This window comes from Notolepis coatsorum (assembly GCF_963971535.1).
Source record: "Notolepis coatsorum genome assembly, chromosome: 18".
Lineage (NCBI taxonomy): Eukaryota > Metazoa > Chordata > Actinopteri > Aulopiformes > Paralepididae > Notolepis > Notolepis coatsorum.
In genome coordinates, this window is record NC_140182.1 from 36,158,638 (window position 1) to 36,184,216 (window position 25,579).

A 25,579-nucleotide genomic window follows, 5' to 3' on the forward strand; every position below is an offset into this window, starting at 1 on the left:
CAAAAAGTAAATGTTTCTGAAATGGAAAGAAAGTACTTCACATTGATGTACATGTATTTCTTTTTTAATACACACGTTTAATGGTTTAGTCTGGCCTCCAGGGTCATGAAATATGTAGAATTTGAGGACAGACATGTCGGCTAAAAATAGGTAAAACTGGAGATATCATTCTTTATCTTTGCCGGAATACCTTGAACCTTGCAACTTTCTCACATTTGACTTAAAGAAACAACATTTTACAAAAAAAAACTTGAGAAGAAAACAAACAATTGTAGGCAAAATTATTTATTTTCCTTTCAGTTAACAACAATATAATTGTTTTCCTTTTTTTTCTTTATTATTATTATTTTTAATAATAATAATTTTAAACAAAGCTGGTCACAAGGGTGGACAAACAATACGTTCAACAGTCGGGTCAGAGGAAGGGAAAATGAACGCTATAAGCACCTGACCCTGTAGAATAATCTTGTAATAAGTATTTCAATCTTGCAAAAGCAACAAAAAGGCAGCAAATTAATTGAAAGATGGCGAAGCGTGTCGTCTCACTACAGCAGGCGATATCATGGATCAGCAGACTAGCGGTAAAAACAGCTGCAGACTAGCAGTAGAAACAGCTAGATAGTTAAAGCTAGAATCTGTAATGTCATCAAACAGAGACCTTTAGGCTAAAGATGACAATGCGGTACCTGCGCTTTTGTTTTACAGTTTTGAGTTTTTTGTCTGATGTTTGGGTTGGAGTTCAGTGGGGATAGCGGAAGGAGTTACTATTGCTGGCCACACCTCAGGCTCTGCCAAGAGAGGTCTGGAGACATTCACAGTATAAGAAGTTACTAAACTGCCTACTAGAGAGGTTGCCGTTTTTTGACGGCTTTACAGATTCTACCTTTAAGACACTGGCCTTGTCACAGTACAATAAAAAAAGACTCTGACACCAGAGCAACCACCACGAAACAAGCACCTAGGCGGTGAGGACTAGTGCTCAGTGCCGGTATATAAGGAGGAGCAGAAGAGCTCAATAAACTACAGTAAATATATTTCTGAATCGGATGTGCTTTCGGTGTCTCGGGGGGGGAAGAGCTGAAGGTGGTGAAACAAGGCTGATGGTAAAGAGGTAAACAGACTTGCTTTCTAAATAATAAAGTTTCCAACAGAATAATCGTATACTGTACGATAGTAGGAAAGGTGTGCATGCAAGTGGCAACAAAGGAGAACAAATGAAAAGGAGGCGAGGAAGAATCGAGAAGGAGCCAAAGAAAAGAAAAGGATAAGTTTGTCCAGCTTTGTTGGTTGTAGAAAAAGGAAAGAAAAGGGGTTTTAAAAAAAGGGAGCCGGTGTGGGACCCTGGAGACCCGCTCGCTCACTTCTGCTGCAGCCGGGCAGCCTTGAACTTTGACACCCTCTTCGGGGGCTCCCCCTGGGGCTCCTGGGGCGGGGCCACCTCGGGGGCCACCTCAGGGGCCACCTCAGAGGCCACCTCAGGGGCCACCTCCTCCTGTCTCCTCTCCGGTATCGTGGGTAGAGCGGGCGGGGAGATGGAGAGATGAGGGACACTGGAAGGCATGGGGTCCTTCTCCACCACGGTGCCCGAAAAGGCCTGGAGGGACAAACCGGAGAGGAACCCGGTTATGAGGTCAGTTTGCCACGTGGCACATCGTCAAGCAAGGAGGAAGATTACACTTTACACAACACTATTACTATTACTATGTTCTACTCTATTATTATTACTACCGGTATTTATATTGTTATCTTTTCAGCTTGAACCCCCCCCCCCCCCCCCCCCCCCCCATGTTGCCATGACACCTGAATTACCCCGAAGGGGATTAATAAAGAACACTAGACTTGATTAACCCTTTCACTGCGACAATACAGAAGGTTAACCCTTTCACTACCACACTACCAGATGGTTAACGGTCTGTAGTGTGGTAGTGGAAAGGTTAACCTTCTGTAGTGTGGTAGTGAAAGGGTTAAAACGTGTATTTCCGCATATTCTTCCTAGTTACACATAAACAAGACACCGGTGTTTCTTCAGAGAGTTCAGAGTGGCCCGCAGTGCAGCGGAGCAATACACCCTCCTCCCTGTGCCGGGGATTGAACCGGCAACTTCTACTGGTCAGCCACTCGAGCTCTAAATGGTAAATGGTGCATTCATATAGCGCCTCCAAAGCGCTTTAGAATTTATTCCTTACATTTTACCCATTCACTCACACACCGACGTCAACGAGGCAAGGTGCCAACCTGCTCATCGGGAGCAGTTAGGGGTTAAGTGTCTTGCTCAAGGACACCTCGACACTCTGCCCCAGGAGGAGCGGGAATCTAACCGGGAACCTCCGGATTACCAGACAGACGACTGCTCTACCTCCCCGAGCCACTGTCGCCCCACTCTAGGCCACTGCCTCCCCAGGTAATAGCTACAAAAAAGCGTACTTATACTGTCATTATTAAAAAGAGCTAGCTAAATAAACGGAACCAGATGAAGACGATGAAGTAAACAATACTTTAACCCTTTCACTACCACACTACAGAAGGTTAAGCTTTCACTACCACACTACAGACGGTTAACCTTCTGTAGTATGGTAGTGAAAGGGTTAACCTTCTGTAGTGTGGTTGTGAAAGGGTTAACCCTTTGTCGTGTGGCAATGAAAGGGTTAACCTTCTGTATTGTCGCCGTGAAAGGGTTAACCATTTGGTAGTGTGGTAGTGAGAGGGTTAAAGTCAAGCTAGGTGACGGCAAGATGGAACAAAGGAGGGGCCCGGCGGTTTAAGAGGGACCGCTCCTGAAAACCGCAAACGCATCCGTCAAAGTGACCTTGAGCAAGGCACCTTAAAAAGCCCTTTTTTGTACCTCAAACCGCGTGGCGGGGTGCAGCGGGACGGCCGTGGGACTGTCCTCCTCCGTGATGCCGTCACTGGTGTCGCTGGGCGTGGCGTCGTCGTGGCTGCTGCAGCCGCGGCCGAACATCCGGCGCTCCTCGAAGTCGGCGGCGCTGCCCTCGCTGGTGTCGCTGCACACGCTGTTCTCCCGGCTGCGCGACTTCAGGATGGACTTCCTGGGCACCAGCTCCCCGTTCTTCACGTCCACGAACAACCTGAGAAATCGATTGATCCATTCATTGATTGACTGATTGAGAACTGGCTTTACAAAAGGCGTCAGTTTGGTCTGCCCGGCCGGCGGATTCAGACGAGTGCTCGTCTCCGCCTGGCTGTACAGCGTGAATAATCGTGAGGGATCCGACCGAGAGAGAAACGGAGTGGTTCTCACTTCCTGTGATGTGGCACGTGAGCTACACAAGGCTTACTTAAAAGGAACACGCCAGCATTTTGGAAAATTAGAAGATAGACACCAGTTTCCTCTCTGTGCTATATTTAATTTAGTTTATATTTAATTTAGTTTATATCCCATTTAATTTTATTCTACCTCTTTATTTACAGTTGTCCAGCCCTGGCCTATATTTAATTTCATAGTTGTATTATATTATATTGTGCTTAACTTAGTTCATATTTCATTTCATTTTACTCCACCTCTTTATTGTATTATCTGTGTGTTAACACTTTGAATGCCCATCACGAGATATCTCGGGTTATCAGCCCGCAGGTTGAATGCCCATCACGAGAATTCTCGTTTTATTTTTTTTATTAGCGATCTGAATTCATATTTCATCAACCGAGTCTACCGTTGGTAAACCTGCCCCGCCAGGCGCTCAGATGTGAAAAAATCACCCCCTATCGTCTCCCAGATGGTAATGCACCCTTTTGGATTGGATTCGATGAAAATGGATGAGAAAAAAAAACTCCGGAATCCACATTTTACTTCTCACGCATGTAACCGGAGCCGATCAGATTCATTCTGGACCCTCAGCACAGCGTGTAATATGCGTTTTACAGTATACACGTTGGATCAATAAAAGGATTGATTTTTGGAATGGCGATCAGGAATTGGAATAATCCATTTGGATACCATCTGATCTCAGGTAAGGATTCTATTTTACCAGTCTTAGGATAATCAGACCCGTTTTCACGGAGATATAAGCTTTTCCCCTATAATGTGATATGGCTGTTTTACTGTAAGAACGATCAGGAACTGAGCGAATCGATTTTCAGCGCGCGGCAACAGCGTGCACGCGTACACATATACTATCGATAATCTAGCGTTTATTTGAAAACGATTCATAAATAGGCAGAAAAATGACAACGTTCTAGAATATTACAGTACAGGGCGATTATCATGGAATCTTTTTTTTTTCCGTGAAAACGAGGGCTTTTCAAAATGCTATAAAACGGAAATGAACCGATAAAAAAACAATCCGCTTCGACAATGTTGACTGGAAATGAGTCATTGATAAGCAACGGGCAGATTAGACACATAGCCATAATTTAAAACATAGATTAGGCGATATTAATGCTAACATTGAAGTGGATGGTGGGCATTCAAGCACTAAATGTGCACCCCCTGCTGGGTACTGAAAGTGTTAATGTCTGTCCGAAAATGACCAAAGCAAATTCCTTGTATGTGAAAACTACTTGGCAATAAAGACCTTTCTGATTCTGATTAATTTCTCCATCACCGCAAATCAACCCCTCAATTAATATCGGGGGGGGGGGGGGGGGGCATAATCCCACGGGACAATGTGAATATTATTGCGCGGAATACAGGCGCACGCGTGGGAGCTTGTGCAAAATCACTCATATTTTTCCATGTCGCACGCAGCACTTGTCTGCCGGCTCACACCAAATTACAATAAAACAGCAGGCAATGCCAAGTCTTCCCACTAACAAAGAAACCACATGTCAGTTGGCAAAGTTGGCAAACATTGCATGGGATCTGTGGGTGGCTGGCTCAATATCATCCTTGATTTCATCGAGTAGATCAAGGATGGCTTGGGGTGGCACTGGCAACCTGTGTCTCCGGTTGATTTCGGTATCGCCTAAATCAAAAAGTGATATTCTCATTAGAAATATTCTTTCACGAGCACTCCTGGCATTACATGCCTTCGCCTGGCAACGATTACTGCTGCCATGATCACCCGAGACGCTGGCAATGACGCCCCTTTATAGATGCGCTTAGTTACCACCAGATCTCTGAAGACGCCAACAGCGTTGCTTTAACTGCGCGGTGCAATTTGAATTGAGTGTTTTTGGACGAGGCTCATTTGCATAGAAAGGGGAACATGTTCCGCCCATATTACCTCATTTAAATATGCGCAAATAGCACCGGACGCAATGCTGATGGAACGCAGTTACCACCTCATTTCACCCGTTGTGCCTCCTCTGTGAATATCAAACTGTGTTTCAGAGCTATTTGCGCCGGCATAGCGTCAGAAAAAACAGCTTTGTGAATTCGAGTTTTCCTGTAGATCCAGAAAGTTTGTTTGAGACTGTCCGTTTTTTTTATAGCGCCTTTTTATAAAAACACCGCCCACTTTGGAGACAGGAACTGTTCCATTTTCATCCCAGGGGCGCGGCTCGCAACGTGTCATCTTGCTTCTTTATGGACCTTTGTCTGTTTTCCGCGTAACAAGAGGGCAACTCTAGCAGAAGCAGACGAGGCTTTGCACACAGTGTGTTTACCTGTAGAGGTCGGTGGGCGTCGTGATCTTGTGCAGCTCGTGGAGACCGTTGGTCTGGCCATTCTTCTTTTTCCTCTTCGAAATGTCCTTCTGTTCTTTCCGTTCGCTGAACTTCAACATGGTGTTCTTTCCCGTGTTGATTCTCACCTGGAGGTGAAAGACAAGAGAGAGAGGTGAGCGAGACCAAGGAGGGAAGACAGTGAAAGAACGACGACTGTGTTAAATAGATTAAAAAGAAAGACGCCAAAAAAAGACATACAGCGCCCCGTCAATGCATGGCACCCTGGGTAAATGTGAACCAAAGACATTAAAAAAAAAAGGCTGTGAAAAGATGTCATTATCAGCTTGATCTTACACAGAAATCTAACTTTTTTCCCTCTTTTTTTTATATATATATTTTTTATAAGTAAACTAGGTCAGAGAAGAGAGAACTCCTGCACAATATCATTTTACTTGCAATCAAATTAATTAAAAACAAACAAAAACAACGTTTCGGTCCTTAGACCATCATCAGGTTTCAAACAATCAGTCTTTGTTTGAATGTCTTGTACAAATGAATTTGGTTAGAGTCGAGAGTTATTGAATTAAAGTAGTGTGGCGAGAGGGGAAATAGACTGCACTAAGAGGGGGGGGGGGTAAAAAAGAAGGAAAGGAAGACCAATGTCAAATTTGATTATTTGAAGACTTTTTTTTAATGATTGCTGAATATACATGTATATATATGTGTCGATCTTTAAAAAAAAATTGGAAAATATATATATTTGTTTTACTTTTTAATCAGTGACTTATTTTCATCATGTCAGAGATGTATTTATTACTTCCAGAAATAATATACATCATAATAACACCACACATCATTAACATTTTAACCCAATAACTCTCAAACTAAATACATTTCTACAAGACTCTTCATAGTTGAGATATGTGTGAAGTTATGACTGAGATAATAAATCAGCTTTATTTGTGGCGTGCTTCTAGAGTTCCTAAACACATGAACTTTTCAAAAGTTAAAATACAAATATTTACATATTTTGCTCATGAGAATTTATCTGTGTGTACATGCATTTAAGTATTATTTGTAAGGCTGTCAATCGATTAAAATATTTAATCTGATTAATCGCATGATTGTCCATAGTTAACTCGCGATTAATCTCAAATTAATCGCATATTTTTTTATCTGTTCTAAATCTACCTTAAACGGATATTTTTTCAAGTTTTAATACTCCTATCAACATGAGTCAACAAATGCTTGCTTTATGCAGCCATTTAACACAAAAGGATGACCATCATGCATTGCAAATTTGCATCAAATTCAAAACAGAGTGATGCACAAAATAACTTAAAAGAAAATAATATAATATATGAATAAAGTGTGCATGAAATAATAGGGGAAAGAAAACGTTAGAAACTTGTTACATTCCCCCACACAAGGGCTGAGGACTCACACCTCTCTCTCTCTCTCTCTCTGAGTCAGAAACAAACATAGTATCAATGAGAGTATCAATAATACAAAAGAAAGTTAAAAAAAATAACAAATTATTTTATTTAGCGCCTGGGTGGCGCAGCGGACTAATCGCTCGTCACCAACGCGAGAGACACTGGTATCGAATTCGGCCGACCAGTGGGGGGCACATGCGAGCAACGACCAGGAAGGGGAGGGGGGAATTGCCATGACTAAATTGGGATGGGGAGAAAAACACAGAAAAACAGGAGGAGAAAAAGTGAAAAAAAATAAAAATTATTTTTTTATTTTAAAAACGTTAATCGTGCGTTATTTTTATTTTTGTCACACCCTTTTTTGTTTACATTTGCCTGGGGTGTCGAGACGCAAGAGGTATGGGAGGAGAGCGGGCCCCCGTTCCTCATACTTCAGTTAACTAGTCCAACATAACAATATGATGTCCGCGGTATCACATTATTTTGCCAATATGCATCTGGCTAAGTCAGTTCCTCGAACGCAGGTGCGGAATTGATTAGACAAGCGTGGATTCAATCATCCAGGATAACCGCGCGCTCCCATTCCTGGCATAAAGGGAAAGTGAGTAGACGAGACAAAACCACGATGAACAATTAACGTGATTGGCTGATGGCAGCATTATGGCAAAAGCCGCGAAACGAAAGACCACCCACTTTCTCTCGGAGGAGCAGGTATTAATGGAAGGATGTGAGGAATGAAAGTAATCCATATGGTGAAACATAAAACATGCCAAAGCATCTAAATTGAGAGAACAAGCTTGGCAGACATTTGCAGATAATCTAAAATGCATAATATAATTCACATAGTAGACTAATTTGACCACTTATGTGGTCTTATTATGTCTTACGTACATAATAATACTGAAATACTGATGTTCCTTTTCCTTTAGGATAGGGATAACTCTTAACTGGAACTACAATAGTTCTGTATATATCCATTTATATATTTACCACATATATATATATGCACATCTGTCTGAATATACCTGCATACAATCCTTCCATATACCTACTTATACACCTGTATATAACACATAACTCAGTATGATAGCATGTACAATAATGCTGTATATACTGTATAATATGTGTATATATATATTTATCCTTACCGTATATATATTCATCTGTCTTTTTTACATATCTGTAGATACTATATCTATACATATCCATTACCTACTCTTACTAGTTACGCTACTGACCAGTATGACTACTACCATAGTGTCTTTATACTTATCATTGTAATACTATGATCTAACATCTGATCAGCACTATACTCAGTAGTACTCATTTATACATTTTATACCCAGTTTAATCACCTGTACATACATTGTATATCACTATTGCACTTTACAGCACATTTGCATTTTGGTTGGATGCCAAACTTTTTTTCGTGGGTACTGTACTGTACTGTACTGACAATAAATCTCTCTCTCCCTGTGCGTGAGGAGGAATTGGTGCTAGATTGAGAACAAGCCATCTCTCAGAGCAAGATCAAATGAATGAAAGTTTACAGTATATAGAACGGACGTTCATACACAGTAACACGCCTCAGAGCAAGGTGTGGTGGTGTGCATCTTTTCCCTGACATGAAACGGGAAATAAAAAGATATTCAATATCTAGAGGTGTTACCCTGAGGGATGATGAAAGTGCTATTCAAAAAACTGAAAAGTAGGCTACTTGCATTCCTGACTTGAGAACTCCCAATATATGTGTTAGCATAAAAAAAGAGGTAGGCCAGCTGTAGTCTACATAGCTATAGCATACAATTTTGTCTCAAGGTGATCAAAATCTGAAGTATTTCAAAATCACTGTCTTCACGGCCGAGTTGGGTTCTGAACTCTGCCGTCACGCCTTGCGGTTGTTGTTACTAGTGGCACCTTCTAGTGACGTTGCTTGTCTCCTGTCCGTCATGCAGTGCATTCAGGCCCTCCCTCGAGAGGGACACAGCTGGGGACTGTTTTCTTTTCACAATAGAATATACATTTTCCCAATCGAATGTATGTTTTGTTGTTTGTATGCAACGTTCTTTTTATTTAAAAAAATAATATTTACAAGTCGATTATTAATTATACTATAAAATATTCGTCGACAGCCCAACTCAAATCAAGTGGACTTTGGGTGTCAAATGGATTCTGGTCCAGCCCGGGTCCCTGACGTGAAAGCCCATAGCTTGTGAGCCTCTTCACTACCTCCCAACAGGCCAACGCTAGAATCTCAAGCGACCGTCGGTGACACTAACCTTCTTGGGCTCCACTGTGTGAGAGAAATAGATGGTGGGCAAACAGTTGGCATCTTCATCCTCCCCCTCCTCTTCATCTTCCTCCTCTATCCTGCCTACGCCGCGCTGAGCGGTGCCGTTGACCCGGCCGTTGTGAGGGACGGGGGTCCAGGCCGGGTTCCCCCTCGGTCCGTTCACAGGATCACTGTCCTCTCCCTCTTTCTCCTCCTCTGAGGAAGAGGACGTGGTGGTGTCCTCGCCGTTTGTGTCGGCGGTGTCAGACATTCTGACAGAAGAAAAATGTATTGTGTCAGCTTTTCCATGCAATTCCTGTGAGAACCAATGACACAGAGGCAAACTGTGTGTGTGCGTGCGAGTGAGTGAGTGAGTGAGTGAGTGAGTGAGTGAGTGAGTGAGTGAGTGAGTGAGTGAGTGAGTGAGTGAGGAGTGAGTAGTGTGTGAGTGAGTGAGTGAGTGAGTGAGGAGTGTGTGTGTCCATTACAGATGTTGAGATTTGTCAGGCTAATTGACTCCCATTCATTCCAGCTGAAATTCTGGTCCTGCGTAGAAAACCCCTCCCACCCCCTCTATGAGGAGCTAGTCAAGATGAGGAGCACGTTCAGCCACAGACCCCCCCCCCCACAAATCGTGTGGCCATCAGGCTCCACAACCGTAGGCATGGACTGCTGCCAATAGTAGAACTAACGGCTGGAGAACTGTTAGGACTGTCTAATTACTAAAAAATAAACTGCATGGACTCTGGAGCAGTGAGCTACTACTATATATACCGTGTTACTATTATTATTATAATATTGATCGAATATACAGCCATTTTATTATTATTACTATGTTCTCTACCGCTCTATTATCATTACCGTTTCTATCATCATCTTTTTACCTGCCTGTACTCGCCCCCCGCTCTCCCCCCCCCATGCTGCTATGACACCTGAATCTCGGATTAATAAAGGAACACTTGACTTGACTACTCCCTCATGAATGCAAATAACTGTGTCATACATAGCAACCGATATCTCCTTCTTATAGTGTCTCTCTGCGTGTGCACCTGGTGTCTGCTGTGCATCTGATGTCATGTGTGCGTATGCTGTGTCATGCGTGTGCGTGTGTCTGGTGTCATGTGCACGTGTATACCCGAGGTGAGTTCAACTACATTGTTTGCCGCTATTGTATGCCTATTCTTAAGTCTGCACGTTTACATTGCACTACTTTTGTCTTTTATACCTATTATTATGTCTGAAATTTATGCATTGTTTTTTTTTTATTCTGTCCATTTGTGTGCTGATTTTATGCCTATGTTCATTTTATACTAATTGCTGTGGTGCACTCTGGACTGCGGTCCATGTGTGAAAAGTACTATATAGTTATTAATATTTATTATTGTTATATTGTAGAAATGTGTGCATTGAAATGTCTGTAGAGTCTCGACGACATTGAAAATGAGGTTGACCTCAATTGTCTTTGAGAATAAATAAAGGTTCGATTGTTGGCAGTAAACACTGTTTACTTTCAACGTTACCACTTGGAAAATAATTTTTTTAACCAAATATTTCCGATTTAGCTCAGTTTGATTTGAAAAACGCTTGATTTTTTTGTCCATAATATTTGTATTCGTGCTCCGCTTCTTCCATTGTGAACGGGGTCCTATGGGACTGTGTGGCCGTCATCTTCTGAGGGGAGCATTAGGAGCCCATTACACAACACCTCTTCCACTGTGTTAAAGGTCTGATGCCTTTTCTCAGGTGAGTGAAGAGTATATCCATCTTACATGACTGCGACGCCCCCCAAATTTATTCACTGCCATCTCTCCCCCTCTATAGTATTTAAACACATGCAAAGCCACGTCAAAACCTCGTGGCCTGACTGTGAAGCTATTACTATATAGTCTATGCCGCACACCATCTTTTCTTCAACCATAAAATTACACTATTGAATTATTTGCAGGTACCCGACGTTGCCTTGCACTTTATTCAGCGGTCGTCATTGTGTCCCAACAGGCGTGTTTTTGAATAAGTATGATCGACGGGAATGATGTTCATCTGCCATTATGTTTCGATTGTACTTTTCCGAGTAGCAGCAGTCTACAGTATATAATCCTGGTTTTTCACACACTTGATTCGCTCGCATACAAGCGTGAGGAGCGACATATCACGCTTCATATATTGTGCGGATCAGTTAGGCCTACTATAGTCTCTGACGTGTGTATTTGTTTTTGCATAAGAAGTCGGGCTGGTTGTCTCGGAGAATAATGTGAGGACGGCCACTGGCTTGTTCACCCTGTTCCCATGCTTTTAAAAGATTGTGTACCTGTGTTGTTTTGAAGACACGTGAAGATAAGACGCTACCCTCCTCCTCCTCATCTTCATCACCACCACACTAGTTAACGTAAGTGAGCGATTTTAATGTCCAGTGGTAATCATTGCATGATTTGTTGATCTGTACTCTGGAGGAAAGCCATTCACACCTCTGGGTACCAATGCGCAGTGGCAGGAAAGGGGGCGTTTGAGTGACAAAAAGACGGTAAACATGTCTGCAAATATTTCAAAAATCGTTTTCTTTTTTTGTGAGAAAGCGCTGGCATTTAAATCCTAATTGTTTAGGAAAAGTCATGAAAGGAGGATACCGTTGGATTCATGGGGCAAGAGTCATTTCATTTTTAGAATCTCAACTCTCTGGCTTAGGCCTATGGTGCTTCTAGTGTTATTCATATTATTCTCCTTCTTATTCTGGTATGCGTTTAAATTACGCAGGCTAAAAGCGTCATCAGAATAATTACCGTATCTTACATCTCTTAAAACATGAACTTGGAGCAGCCGTCTTCATGTGAGCAGACCGACTCGCTGTCAAAACCCAGCCTTCCTCTTGGATGAATGCCCTGTCTGGCCCGCATCAGTAGGCCGGCTAATTCATGCAAGAGAAAGTCTTGTCCTTTTATTTGCGGTCATTGATGGATGGCGCCGCTAATGCCGGCTAGGCTATTCAAAAAGAAGGCAAGGCTACAACAAAAAACAGCAACAACTTGAACAAACAGTGGAATAATAGGCATGACACAGCCGTCCTATGGGACTCCGGTAGCTGTGATGTCATCTTTGTTTGCCGAGCGACTACCTCGCCGTACCGCTGGCGAATGTTTGCAAACATAATGCCTTGTTGAACGCACCTCTCGTCTTACGTGTGTGTGTGTGTGTGTGTGTGGTGTGTGGTGTGTGGTGTGTGGTGTGTGTGTGTGTGTGTGTGTGTACCGGTCTTGTTCATCGTCCTGCTCCTCCCGTGTCTCCATATCATCCAACCTGGCCCACAGCTCCTCCTCTGACAGCACTCCTCCCCCCTCTCCTCCTCCTCCTCCATTCTCCTCCTCCTTCACCAAAGTATCCAGCTTGGGCATGGAGTTGGGTTTGTGGGCCACTCTCTGCTTTCCTGTCAAAATGCACCAAGAGAAGAAAATAATTATAAATTCCCAAGGGGATCAATATAGGAATGTCTTATCTTATCTTATATATATATATATATATAAAAGAAACCATGAAATTAAGGGAATTCATTTGAGTCGAGACGAAACCATCTTCCTGTGTACATGTGCTGCTGCAGTGACTGACGTGAGCAGCGAGGAGTTAAAGCGGCTCTTCTCCTCTTCATGTTAGAGTTATAGTCCTAGTTTAAGGCTTCATAATTCACAGGGAGGTAATGGAAAAGGATAAATTCAAATACCTTTGGTGACGACAGCGGCAGCGGCGCTCACAACCTCTTCTCTGATGTCAACGTAGTCGCCGTCCTTCTGCAGAGAAAAGGACGAGCGATGGGTTAGTCTTCACACACTGCGTCGATACACCGTACTGTCTAACGCCTTGTTTGCCAAATCCGATTATCTTTTTTGCTCATATGCATATGTGTGTGTGTGGTCTGTTCTTCTCAGTGTGAACAGTGCAAATCTGATATTTTCTATTCTGATTTGGGCCACTTTCATACGTGGTCCGATTTCTTGCGACCTCAGTTTGAACAGTCATCTCGGAATTCATGCAACTTTTATTATCTTCGTTATTGTTCGTGCATGCGAGTCAATTCAGGGAGCGTGACCAGTTCTCACTGGAATCTGATAGTGGCCACATAATTTTTTTTAATAAATGATAATAATAATAATGTGAACAGCCAAACAAAGAAATCTGATTTGAGCATTAAATCAGAATTGAGCACTAAGGCTTGCAGTGTGAACGTAGTCACGGCAACTTACGCCCGATGCGTTTCGTAGGTCCTTGGCGAACTCGACTCTGGCTTGGAAGTTCTTCCTCGTCTTGACCAGGTCGTCCAGCTCGCTCTTCACGTCTGCAGACACAGGGGCGGGGGAACGCAGCCGTCACAACACACGCGTGTGGGAGGCATGACTGACAAAATTCATTATGGATCATAAATAGAGAGCGGGTTGGGGGGGGGGGGGGGGGTGCAATGTGCAATAAAATATGAATACAAAAATTAAGACAGAGATATTGATGTGACTGAATAATACATAAAGAAGGAAGTGAGACAAGCCTGGCGGGGAAAGAGTTAAAATACCAAATGGGCTGCCAAAAAAAGGGGGAGAAAAACCGACGACACAAACAGTTCATAATATCTTGTGCTCTCGATGCTACTCCGGATCATTAAATCTTCACAACAATTAAGCCCTTTTACTAATGGCAGCGCAGGGCCCCGGTTGCCATGGCGATCGCGAGCCCCTCCAGTCAGCGCGTCGACTGCAAGTGGGGAAAGGTCAAACACAGAAGACCTGACAACTCAACCACTGCCTGACACATCTCAGCCAGCTCTGTTTGTATTACAGCACTTAACTCTGGAAGAGCAGGATGGACCGGGTCAGAGGAGAGGAGAGAGGAGGAGAAGAGGAGAGAGAAGAGGAGAGAGGAGGAGAGAGGATGAGAGAGGAGAGAGAGGAGAGGAGAGAGGAGGAGAGAGGAGAAGAGGAGAGAGGAGAGAGAGAGGAAAGGATGAGAGAGGAGATGAGAGGAGAGGAGAGGAGAGGAGAGGAGAGAGGAGAGAGAAGAAAGGAGGGGAGAGAGGAGGAGAAGAGAGGAGAGGAGAGGAGAGAGAAGAGAAGAGATGAGAGGAGGAGAGAGGAGGAGAGAGAAGAGAGGAGAGGAGAGGAGAGAGGAGAGGAGGATAGGGAGGAGGAGAAGAGAGGGGAGAGGAGAGGAGAAGAGAGAGGAGAGGAGAATGAGAGGGGAGAGAGGAGAGGAGAGGTAAGGATATTAGAGAAGAGAGGGGAATGAAGAGGAGAGCAGAGGAGAGGGGGGGACAGGAGAGGAGAGAAGAGGAGGGGAGAAGAGAGGAGAGAGAGAAGCGGAGAGGGGAGAGAGGGAGGGAGAGGAGAGGAAAGGAGGGTAGCGGAGAGGAGAGGTAAGAAGGTGGAGAGATGAGGTGAGAGAAGCGGGGAGAGGAGAGAGGAGAGAAGAGAGGAGAGGAAGGGAGAGAAGAGAGGAGAGGAAGGGAGGGGGGAGAAGGATGTGGGGGCGTAGGGAGGACAGGGCTGTGGCAGCATGTTTCTGCTTCACTAAACACTCTAATAATGTTCACATCAGAGATCGTTACTTAGGCCCATTTGACTTGATACGAGATTTTCAGGCCCGGAATGAACCGTTTGCAGGAGGGAGCACAGACATGGCGGCTAGACACACTAGAGTGACTAGAGGAAGCACCTACACTCACGATGGGAGCTACTAGAAACACTCTTGACGTGGCTTCCTCAGTAGCACAGGCACGGTTGATTTATTTTAACTGTTTGCGTAATAAATAATATATTACAGATGTTGACCGTGCGTGATTGTCTTCTGATTGCGAGGCGTTCTGTGTATTGTCTCGCCATGTGGCCTTTCAGCCTATTTTACATTGCGGGATCAATATGGCTACTAATACAAAACACCTGAAAGGCCTCTCTCGCCGAGTGGAACAATGAGATGTGATGGACAGGAGTCACAAAACAGGACTATAATGTAATGATAAAAGAAGAAAGGTGAGGCTGTTCCGTTCCAGTGGCTTTGTCGCAGGCAATGGTAGCTTTTAACATTACCAATGATTTTGCAGCGCAGCAAATCCTGAATAGGGCCATTGTGCCCGACAACTTTTCATTGCCTAATAAAGTGTCCATAACCGATCTTGTCTTAAATGCACTAAATCCTAACATAAATGACAGCAGTTTAAGACATAAAACACCCACTAGAAAAGCCCTGAAATGCATGGTTTTAATTTCATCCGTGTAAACCGCAGATACTAAACTATATTAGTGATAAATCCTTTTTTTTGTTTTCGTCTTAATGTGGCGCATGATGGAAAGACTTACAGTGGCCAAATTGTTTCTTCAGCCATTTTTTTCATTCTCTTTTTTTCATGAATCTTTTACAGACATCCAGAACTGGGAAGACACCGCCCTCTGCTGGACGGGAATGTGTAGTGTTGAGGAAGGACAAACCGTGTTCAATATAATTTCAATGATTCCCCGGAGTCCGAGCATAAATTCCAAGTCCATTTGGTCGGTTGGGAAACGTGTACAACCATGGGACATGTCCAAATAACAGAATTTGACTGAGAGTTTCATAATCCACGTTCATATTTAGAAGCCGATTTGTCTTCTTCCAGACTCTCTCTTTCAAACTCTTTCTAACTAATCTCTATAAATAAACAGACATCCGCACGAATGCATAATCTGTAGGCAAGGGACAAGATTTTGATATGGGAAGCGTATTGGGTTGCTTTCTGCAGGACCATGCTTTGGTTGCACACAGGTAAACAGTGTGGAGAAAAGCTTCGACTTGTGTAAGAAAAGAAACTAATTACACAATGGTCTTTGAAAGACTTCAAGTCTTGGTTGGTTGCTAATCGGACTGTAAACTATTTACTGACACACGGAAGAGGAAGTCTTGACGAAGTCTGAAGAGGAAGTCTTGACGAAGTCTGAAGTCTATTGGGAATCGGAAGAAGCCGGCAACCAGCAGCCACACTGGAAAGTGCCGAAACATTGGCCGTCACCGCCCAAAAGGGACGATGGCAAATGGGTTCCGAGGCAACATAACATGAACATAACTGGTTCATTATGACCTGCATTTATCTGGAAAGGAATAAAAAGCTAATCTCATGTTACTAAAAATTGTAATTGTGTCAGGGAACAAACTTGTATTGAATTCAGTCTAAGCGATAGCGATGTGCTCGTGCCCAATAATATGACTAATATATCCATAACACCAAATCATGGATAACTGGGTTGAAGTGACTAGAAGGCATCCGCTTTAGAACTTTGAAACTCAGTGATCATAATTGTAGGTTCAAGGACCAGTTCACCCAAAATAGAAAATATAAAAAATAAATATATATATTATACATATTATTATTATTTTTTTTTTTTTTTTTTTACCCAGAGTGCCATCTATCCATCCGGATAGTTTCGGTGTGCTTGGCTCAGATTTAGAGATATCTGCCATGCCATAGAGATCTTTGCCGTCACTCCAGTATGAGCTGAATGGCACGCACTTATTTAATCCTTTCACTACCACACTAGCAAATGGTTAACCCTTTCACTGCCACACTACATAAGGTTAACCCTTTTAACCGTCTAAACTAAAAAAGAAACAATGACTCATTCGAGAAGTCATGACCCAGTTACTCAAGATAATCCACAGGCCTTGTTGGCAGCAGTTTCATGTAGGAGCTACTTTCTATCAAAGTACACCCCCATTAATTATTATTGTTGTTTTTTGGGGTGAACTACTACAATGTGGGACTTGATGTCTACAATGATGTTGAAGGTGATGTAATTTAAAACCAAAATGCATTTGTTGTACTTACAAGTGTAGCTAAAAAAATATGTATAACCCTAACTAACCTTACTGTCATGCACTTGTCCTAATATACTAACGACACTGTAGCACTCAACACTTTGATCATCATTGTTACTCAGCTGATAGAGTTGTACCCTTCCTGCTGACTTGTCGTACAAAACTTTGGATAAAAGCGTCAGCTAAATGACTAAATGTAAATGTAATTGTAGCTCATTTCCAGAAGTCATCAAACTCCATTGTTTCGCCCCCAAAAAACATTACAAGAAGTCGCATAAGTGTGCTTTTATTTTTTTGGTCAGTATAATTCACCATTGCCATGAAAATGAGTATCATTGCCCGGAGTTCCTGTATGAAGAGACAGCGGTCGCCTCCAGCCGGCCTGAACTGGAACCACTTCCAAGGCGATCGCCGTCACTCCATACAGTAATTCCGGGCAGAAAATATGATGCTCACGTTCATTGCAGTGATGAATTATACTGACCGAATCTAAAAGGTACAGCAGACCAGATAGACCATACTTGTAAGTAGAAGAAAGTCTTTTTGTAGGCTATGTTGACAATATAAAAAAAATAACTCTAATTACACTGGCCTTATCCTTTAAAAAGGAACACGCCAACAGTATTGGAAACGCGTGTACCGTCTTCTCCAGAGTCAGACAAGAAGAATAGAAGATAGATACCAATTACCTCTCCGTGCGCTCAGTAGAAAGCTATCTGGCTGCAGGCTAACCTAGCTTAGCACAAATGGATGTCCGACTCTGGTGAAGAGACTACAGATGAAAACGTGCCCCTGTGGCTGAGACGTTGATTAATGTGTACTATCCCCGTCAAATAACCAAATAAAAAACCTAAAATAATAAGAATACAACGGAATGAAGCGCGGCTGCTACAAACAAGCAAACAACAAACTCACATTTCATCCTGTGGTCGACCATCTTCTGGGCCTGCTTCGCAGAGCACTTGGCAAACCAGTTGTCGCCCAGCAACACTGTGACCTCGTTGGTGTGCACCAGCTTTCCCGGCATGAAGGCCAGAGGGCCGAATGGCACCTGTCACACAGCACAGCAAGGCAGAAGGAGAGTTTAACATGACAAAAGCAGGTGACAGAATGTTGGTTTACGAGAGCAGGGAGGGAGAACAGAAACCAAAAAGTAAGAATGTGGACCGGTCAAAACAATGGCAGCTCTCCAAGTGGTTAACGACCAGCACCTGCACAGCTGACTTTGTCAGCCAAGCTCGATGAATGACCACATGCTCTCTCAAGGTTGTAGTAAACAATGGAACCCAGTGCAGTGCAGTCCAACACACACACACACACACCTATAAAAACAAACAAAGATACTGTTCATAAAGTGTGTGTGTGGGGGGGGGGGGGGCTGCCTCTTGGCTACGTTCAGACTACAGGCTGAAAATGGCCCAAATCTGACTCTTTGCTCATAATGTGACTGGGTTTTCACAACAGTGTGAACAGCACAGATCACATGGAATCTGATAGTTTCAATTCTGATTCGGGCCGCTTTCATAATGTGGTCCTAAATCAGATAGAGGTCTGATTTTATTTTTTTTGCAATGCGACCTCAGTCTGAACAGTCATATCTGCCGGATAATCTATTATTGTTATATTGTAGAAATTTGTGCATTGAAATGTCTGTAAAGTCTCGACTACATTGAAAATGAGGGTGACCTCAATTGTAATTTCGAGAATAAATAAAGGTTGATGATGATATCGCAATTCATGGGATTTTTACGTCACTCCAGTCTAGACTGACATTCGTCACGATTCTGTGCTGGCGGGAGTCACTCTGTGAATACAAAAGTGGAGGACGGCTGTGAGGTGGTCAGTGGAGGGAGAGGGAGGTGTTTACCTTGTATTTATTTGGGGTGACACTTCTGTACAAGCCAATCTTGAGGGGGCGTATGACCAGTGGAGTGACCAGTTCACACTGTAATCTGATATTGGCCACATTGGCGACAGTGGATCGGGAGGTAGAGCAGTCGTCTGGTAATCCGGAGGTTCCCCGTTCGATTCATGTCAAAGTGTCCTTGAGCAAGACACTTAACCCCTAACTGCTCCCGATGAGCTGGTTGGCACCTTGCATGGTTGCCTCCACCGTCGGTGTGTGAATGTGTGAGTGAATGTGTGAGTGAATGAGTGAAATGTGAGGAACAAATTGTAAAGCGTTTTGGATAAAAACGCAATATAAATGCACCATTTAAGACATAATGTCAACAGCCAAACAAACCAGATCTGGGCAATAAATCTGAATTGAGCACTAAGTTAAATTAAGTTATTTATGTATTTTTTACCCAGGGACAGTGCACATTAATCAACATCTTCAGTTTCCACATCAATGTAAATATGCCAGAATTAGCTAATGATCTAGTTTTCATCTGTAGTCCCTGCCTGCCCTAAGGCTTACAGTGGGATTTCCTCCGTTTTAATTTCTCCTATTAAGGTTTTGTGGGAATTTTTATTTTTAATTTAACCTTTATTTACCCAGGGTAGGTTCGCTGAGCACGGATGCTCTTTTTCAGCTACGCCCTGCTTCACATTCACACAGTTCCCTTCACACCTGGGAGATGCCCAGTACAACCACAGTCTGACACCGTTGGCCACTGAGCAACTCCACTGGAGCAGTTGGGGGTTTAGTGCCTTGCTCAATGGCACTTCAGCGGTTGGTGTTAAGGGTATGGGAGAGAGATTATTCATTCACTTCCCCAGCCCAGATTTTTCCTGCCGGTCCGGGGGATCGAACCGGCGACCTTCCGGTCACAAACCTGCTTCTCTAACCTTTAGGCCACCGCTGCCCCCTGGAACCGCTGGAATAGTCACTCCATTGTAGCGTGGGCCTGAGAAACCCTTTGAGACAGACCGTCAATTGAGAATTCATACAAATGAACTTCACACGTACCATGATGTCATAGGACAGCTGATCCGGCAGTGTTTTGAGTCGCTCGTCTAGGGCTTCATAGTCGCCCGCTACCTTCCTCCTGAAAGATCAAAAGAAGAGAAGAGAACTTCATCATCATCCCCTCCAGAGAGACATCGCATTGTTAAAGGAACACGCCAACATTTGGGCCTCAGGGAACCGGTTCACTCAGAAAACGGGAGAGACTCGCCTGGCGGCATTTAATCTATTCCAATCTTCGCCAAAATCTCACCACGGACAGTCCAAAGCCTCCTTTGTAGTCGATAATTAAGTGTTACTTTGTTCACCAGCTCTACGTTTTTTGGGACCACACACACACTATAATAACTCATTATATTATTGTAGGCTATAATAACTCAACTTGGCGCATGCATGCACACTATGATGAAATAATGCCCAACACCTGAGTTGTTTAGCTGATGTAGGACAGTATTTTGTCATAGTGCGCCAAGTGGATCAGAAGCATGTGGTCATGAAAACAGAGATGGTGAACAAACAGTAATTTCCCAATGTGACAAACATACAGTCCCTGTAGCACAGAGTGCACATGGCTACCCTTTCACACTCAGGAATATTTATGACAGCCTACCGTGCAGATTCTCCACGCTGATCATACCATCATGTTTAAGTGCTTGATGGATTGCATTTCGCTCACACATCTTTCTATTGCTCGACTCTCTTACTTGTTCTGGCTTTCCGTCAACGCAAATATAACCGAAAAAGGAACTTGGAAGGAAACATTGGTGGTAGCAAGCAACTATCAATTCACTACTAGGTGCATTGGTCGAGGCAGTCACTATATTGCTGTATATATGGCGTAAGGAGCTCATCTAGGCTATTAAACGAGGCTTTGACCAGACTCACCAGTGCTGAATCCCACCGTCACAGTCTCTCACCACCTGTTGTTGAGACAGGAATAGTTAAAAACACTATTTCCCTATGGATTTTAAAAGGGGAGAGCCATTCGTGTATGATATTCCTGCGTGCCAGGACAGTTCAGTCAGTCATATTATGAACATGCACCACTCTCCAAAACTAGATATCACCTTAAATGTGTGATGCCACCTGGATGTACAAGTTGTCTCATACAGTGCTGTGAATGAGGAACTGACTTTGTGAGAAGCCCTCACACCTAATAAAGTTTAGGCCTATATTTTGGTTCAGACTGGTTAGCGATATTATGATATTATGAACCTAAACACGTTTCGCAATTATGCCACAATAATCTGGAACGCCCTACCCACAACCGTGAAGGAATGTGAATCCATTCCCTACCCTCCTTCAAAACCGCTCTTAAAGAGCACCTACGGATGGCTGCAATTAGAAACTGGCCCCTGTAAATGTCCAAATGTCCAAATCCCCCCCCCCCCCCCATGTACAGTTTCTTAATTCTTCCCCTTCGGATCCATGTGTTTTATGATCTATTTTACTACACAGTTCTGTATATCTGTATGTCTTGTATGTCATAAATGTCCTGATGAATTGAAAATGGGGGACTCTGATGTAAACAAGACGAAAGTATTTTTCTGGTCCGCATCCTCTTAGCAGTTGTTTTGTATTGAGCCTGGTCTGTATTGTACCCATTCTGCAACCTGTTAATAAAGTTATCAATCAATCAAAACCTTGTTTAGGTGCGACAACTCAAACATTTAAGCCTTCTGTTGTTGTCATGTTTTGTACTCGGGTGATGTCACAGAACCCAGGGGTTCTGCTTTCTGATTTCTAGCTTTAGGAGGAAGTGGTTCATGTTCACAAGCGCTGACTTGGGTGTCCTGGGGCACAGGAATGGGAGATATGACTTCTTAAAGGAACACGCCAACATTATGGGAAATGCGCTCATCTTGTCTCCAGTCAGACTAGAAGATAGATACCAATTTCCTCTTCACGCTTTCAGTGGAAAGCTGTCCGGCTGCAAACTAGCCTAGCTTAGCACAAATTTGCCTAGCTAGCCTAGCTGTTGGCCAAAAAAACCTATCCCAGAGTTTTGGCTAGTGGTCCGTATCTGCTTCCATTCATTTGTTCAGTCAAGTGCATTTCCCATCATGTCGGCGTGTTCCTTTAAAAATTGTTGAAGACAAACTGTCAAGTACCTAATTGACCACTGGTTTCAATGGCCAATACGATTTAAGACTATATGACAACAACAACAACAACAACAACAACAACAACAACAACAACAACAACAACAAAGTGAGGTATAGTAGTAGTGGACCTAAGACTAAACAAACCGTCTAGAAGTCAACATGAATAGTAGAAAACAGAACTGTTGAGTAATGATTGCCAATAAATATACAGGCTGTGTGGGAAATACCCGTGCAGGGCATGTTTTGCCATCACTGCAGAGAGAATACCTCATCTCATTGGTGCTTTCTGATACCTTAGTTTCTTGTTAGTCTACTGTACATGATAAAGATAATCTTCTTTCTCACAGTGAGGATGAGAAAGTCGAGGTTGACAGTCTATATATATCTATGGTTGTTGTCACAGAGTCATGTGTGTCATAAATGTATAGATGTAGCAGTACTGTCTAGCTGTATGTCATGTGTGTCATATGATGAATTGAAAATGGGGGACCCTGATGGAAACAAGACGAAAGTCTTTCTCAGGTCTGCATCCTCTTAACAATTGTATGTATTGAGCTGTACTGTACTGTACCCATTCTGCAATCTGTTAATAAACTTTTCAATCAATCAATCAATCAATGTGATCACACACGTGTAACGTGACACAGGTCGGGGGTCGGGCGACATTGTTGCTCCTCCCAACTACTACAGCTGTGTCCATGGTGACATGTGGACGACATCCTGACCAGACGACGGGCAGCTAGGGTCGTCTGCAGAAACCTTTACTAGCTAACTTACAGTATCTCACACTCATCTGCAATGCAACGCACGGCACACACCCCCACACAGCCAACATAATAAACAACAACTGAACATGTGACTGCATGGTTGCGAGGAAGAGGGAAGCTTCTAGAAAATGGATGGCAATGAGCAGATGATTTACCTATTAATGAGCACGTTGACGTCAGTGCAATACACGCGTTGATAATATCTAGCTAATGCAAAAACAAGCCCTAAACGTGCTCATGACATGGCATCATTAATAATTTGTTAACAGTCCTTGCTGCTGCAGGAACACCGCGTGCTGCTGCGTGTATGTTTATTATAACACACTTTACCTTCTCGTGTTGCTCTCTAAGTCTGTCAACTCCCAGCAGGGGTTGTTCTATGGTCCTTTTACTTTCCTCAGCCATTGTCGTCCCGCCACACCTGTGTGTCGAAACGAAAAAGCGATGTTTGTGCGAATCCAAAACAAAGCTCAGGGGCTGTGAGTCCTAAAGAAGTGTTTATGAATGCAATAGCAGGTATTCCTGGGGCCCGTTCTTCTCTGATTCATCAATGGGGCGGTGATAGTTGTTGTTATCCACAGTTTCGCGAGTGATATCATTTCACACTTCTCATTTCAGGATTGCAGCATGATCTCCAGAAAACATCCACAGGATTATTAGATTCCCTTCAGAAGATCTGCGTCCTCCTCCTCCTCCTCGCTCACTGACCCTGCGCCATGTTCTCCCCACGGCCTGTCTTCTTCTCTTAGGGACACTCCGGCAGCAGACTGGGCACAGTTAGTGCAGTGCTGCCATCTATCGGTTGATACTCAGAGCGTGTACTAAATAATATTATTATATAATATGCATGAACAAAACAGGATGGAACGCTGTGTGAACGCTAGCATGGTCCTAGACCTAATAATGGAATCCGAGAGGACAAGTCAAAATGTAATGATATCATGTGAGATCCCCTCAACAATATATGATTACAAACAAGGTGAAACAAATATCATGCACGATTATACTATACCCCCTGTAATAAAAAAAAAAGTTAAAAAAAGTTGATCCATTTAATTTCTGTAACTATAATTAGGAAACTATTGAATATCTATATCTATTCTCGAAGTCAACTTCCTGTCTTTTTAACTTTACCGCCATCTTGGTATTGGGGAAACAAACGGATTTCTACGATCAAATGTTGAGCTCCGTTTTTATTACATATTTTATCACATTCTTGTTAATTTCATAACCTTTTCATATAATTTGTTTTGAAAATATTGAGGTCAACATGGCATTTCACTATTTCGAAAGCCTTTCTGGTGATTCTAAGTGCACGTTTCCCCCAAGCCATGCACTTAGGCCGTATCCCATTGGCTGCCTGCCGGAGTAGGGAGTAGGGGATATCTGCAGAGCCACAGAGCCCAGGCGTGGACGGGTTTGAGGCAGGGCTTCGTGGCGTAGACAAGTATTAGTGGCCTGGACAAGTAGGTGTTGGAGTGCGCAATGTGTGTGTTGTGTGCCAGGTTTAACAGTGCTGTATATGTACAGTTTATTCCCCCTCAAATGTATATACTCTATTATTACAAACTGATTTTATATGTCTGAGGAGAAGACTGGTACTCATAATCTTCGTCTCCACAAAGTACTGGGGGGTCTACTGTATAAGAGAAATGACATGTGAAGTATGTTGTGTGCCAGGTTAATGTACTCTACTATTTTTGATTGAAAAACTGATTTTATATGTCTGAGGAGAAGACTGGTACTCATCATCTTCGTCTCCACAAAAAGAAAAATGACATGTGAAGTATGTTGTGTGGTCATCAAAGAGAAGTCGCCTATTCTCAGTCCTTGCCCCACAATGGTGGAATGAACTACCCACCCCAGTTAGGACAGCCGAAACCCGTCCAATCTTTCGCCGTCAACTAAAGACGCACTTATTCAACCATTATCTGAATAAAAAAATAAAAAAAATCTAACCCTAACTAACCTTTTGATTGATTGATTGAAAAGTTTATTAACAGATTGCAGAATGGGTACAGTACAGTACAGCTCAATACATACAGTTGTTAAGAGGATGCAGACCTGAGAAAGACTTTCGTCTTGTTTCCATCAGGGTCCCCCATTTTCAATTCATCATATGACACACATGACATACAGATACAGTACTGCTACATCTATACATTTATGACATACCAGATTTTCAAATACAGTACTGTTTGTGATACTAAAAAAATCCAGAAGAAGAGTGTATATACATTTGACATAGAAACTGTGCATTGGGGGAGGTTGGGTAGGTGGGGTGGGGCTGTACATTGGAGGGGGGGGGGGACACTGTACATTGGAATACTGACATACATTTGACATAGAGACTGTACATTGGAGGAGGTTGGGTAGGTGGGGTGGGGTTGGGTGGGGCTGTACATTGGAATACTGACAAAGCCATGCTTGGTCTTTATTGTACAACTGGGTTAGGACATTTGTAGGGGCCAGTTTTGAATTGCAGTCTCCCGTAGGTGTTCTTTGAGAGTGTTTTTGAAGGTGGGTGATTCACATTCCTTTACAGCTTTGGGTAGGGCGTTCCACATTGTTGTGGCATAATTGCGAAACGTGTTTAGTCCCTTGTTTGAGCCGAATCTGGGTTTTACATGATTTGTGGAGCTCCCTCTGGTGTTGTGATCGTGGTATTCACTGACCTTTGGGAAGTATTTTGACATGTACATGGGTAC

General features: G+C 43.1%; 1 protein-coding gene across 1 annotated transcript; it reads right to left on the bottom strand.

Annotated features, from left to right (window-relative positions):
- Positions 1 to 280: 280 nt before the first annotated feature.
- LOC311244867 (unconventional prefoldin RPB5 interactor-like) lies at positions 281 to 23,582 on the bottom strand. The gene is made up of 11 exons (XM_084334554.1): positions 23,202 to 23,582; positions 20,885 to 20,919; positions 20,003 to 20,081; positions 18,004 to 18,139; positions 13,503 to 13,594; positions 12,983 to 13,049; positions 12,517 to 12,691; positions 9,281 to 9,545; positions 5,566 to 5,711; positions 2,843 to 3,086; positions 281 to 1,594 (listed from the first exon to the last, which is right to left on the bottom strand). Exons 1-11 carry the CDS (start codon positions 23,274 to 23,276, stop codon positions 1,358 to 1,360), a joined length of 1,551 nt encoding a protein of 516 aa, XP_084190680.1. The 5' UTR covers positions 23,277 to 23,582; the 3' UTR covers positions 281 to 1,357.
- Positions 23,583 to 25,579: the final 1,997 nt, after the last annotated feature.

Excerpts from the sequence above, each read along its gene's own strand:
- LOC311244867 (XM_084334554.1), bottom strand. The coding sequence starts at position 23,276 with ATGGCTGAGGAAAGTAAAAGGACCATAGAACAACCCCTGCTGGGAGTT. Across the intron at positions 13,050-13,502 it reads ACCTACGAAACGCATCGGGC|AAGGACGGCGACTACGTTGA; the intron begins GTAAGTTGCCGT and ends TTTTCTCTGCAG. Across the intron at positions 3,087-5,565 it reads ACGCCCACCGACCTCTACAG|GTTGTTCGTGGACGTGAAGA; the intron begins GTAAACACACTG and ends TCGATTTCTCAG.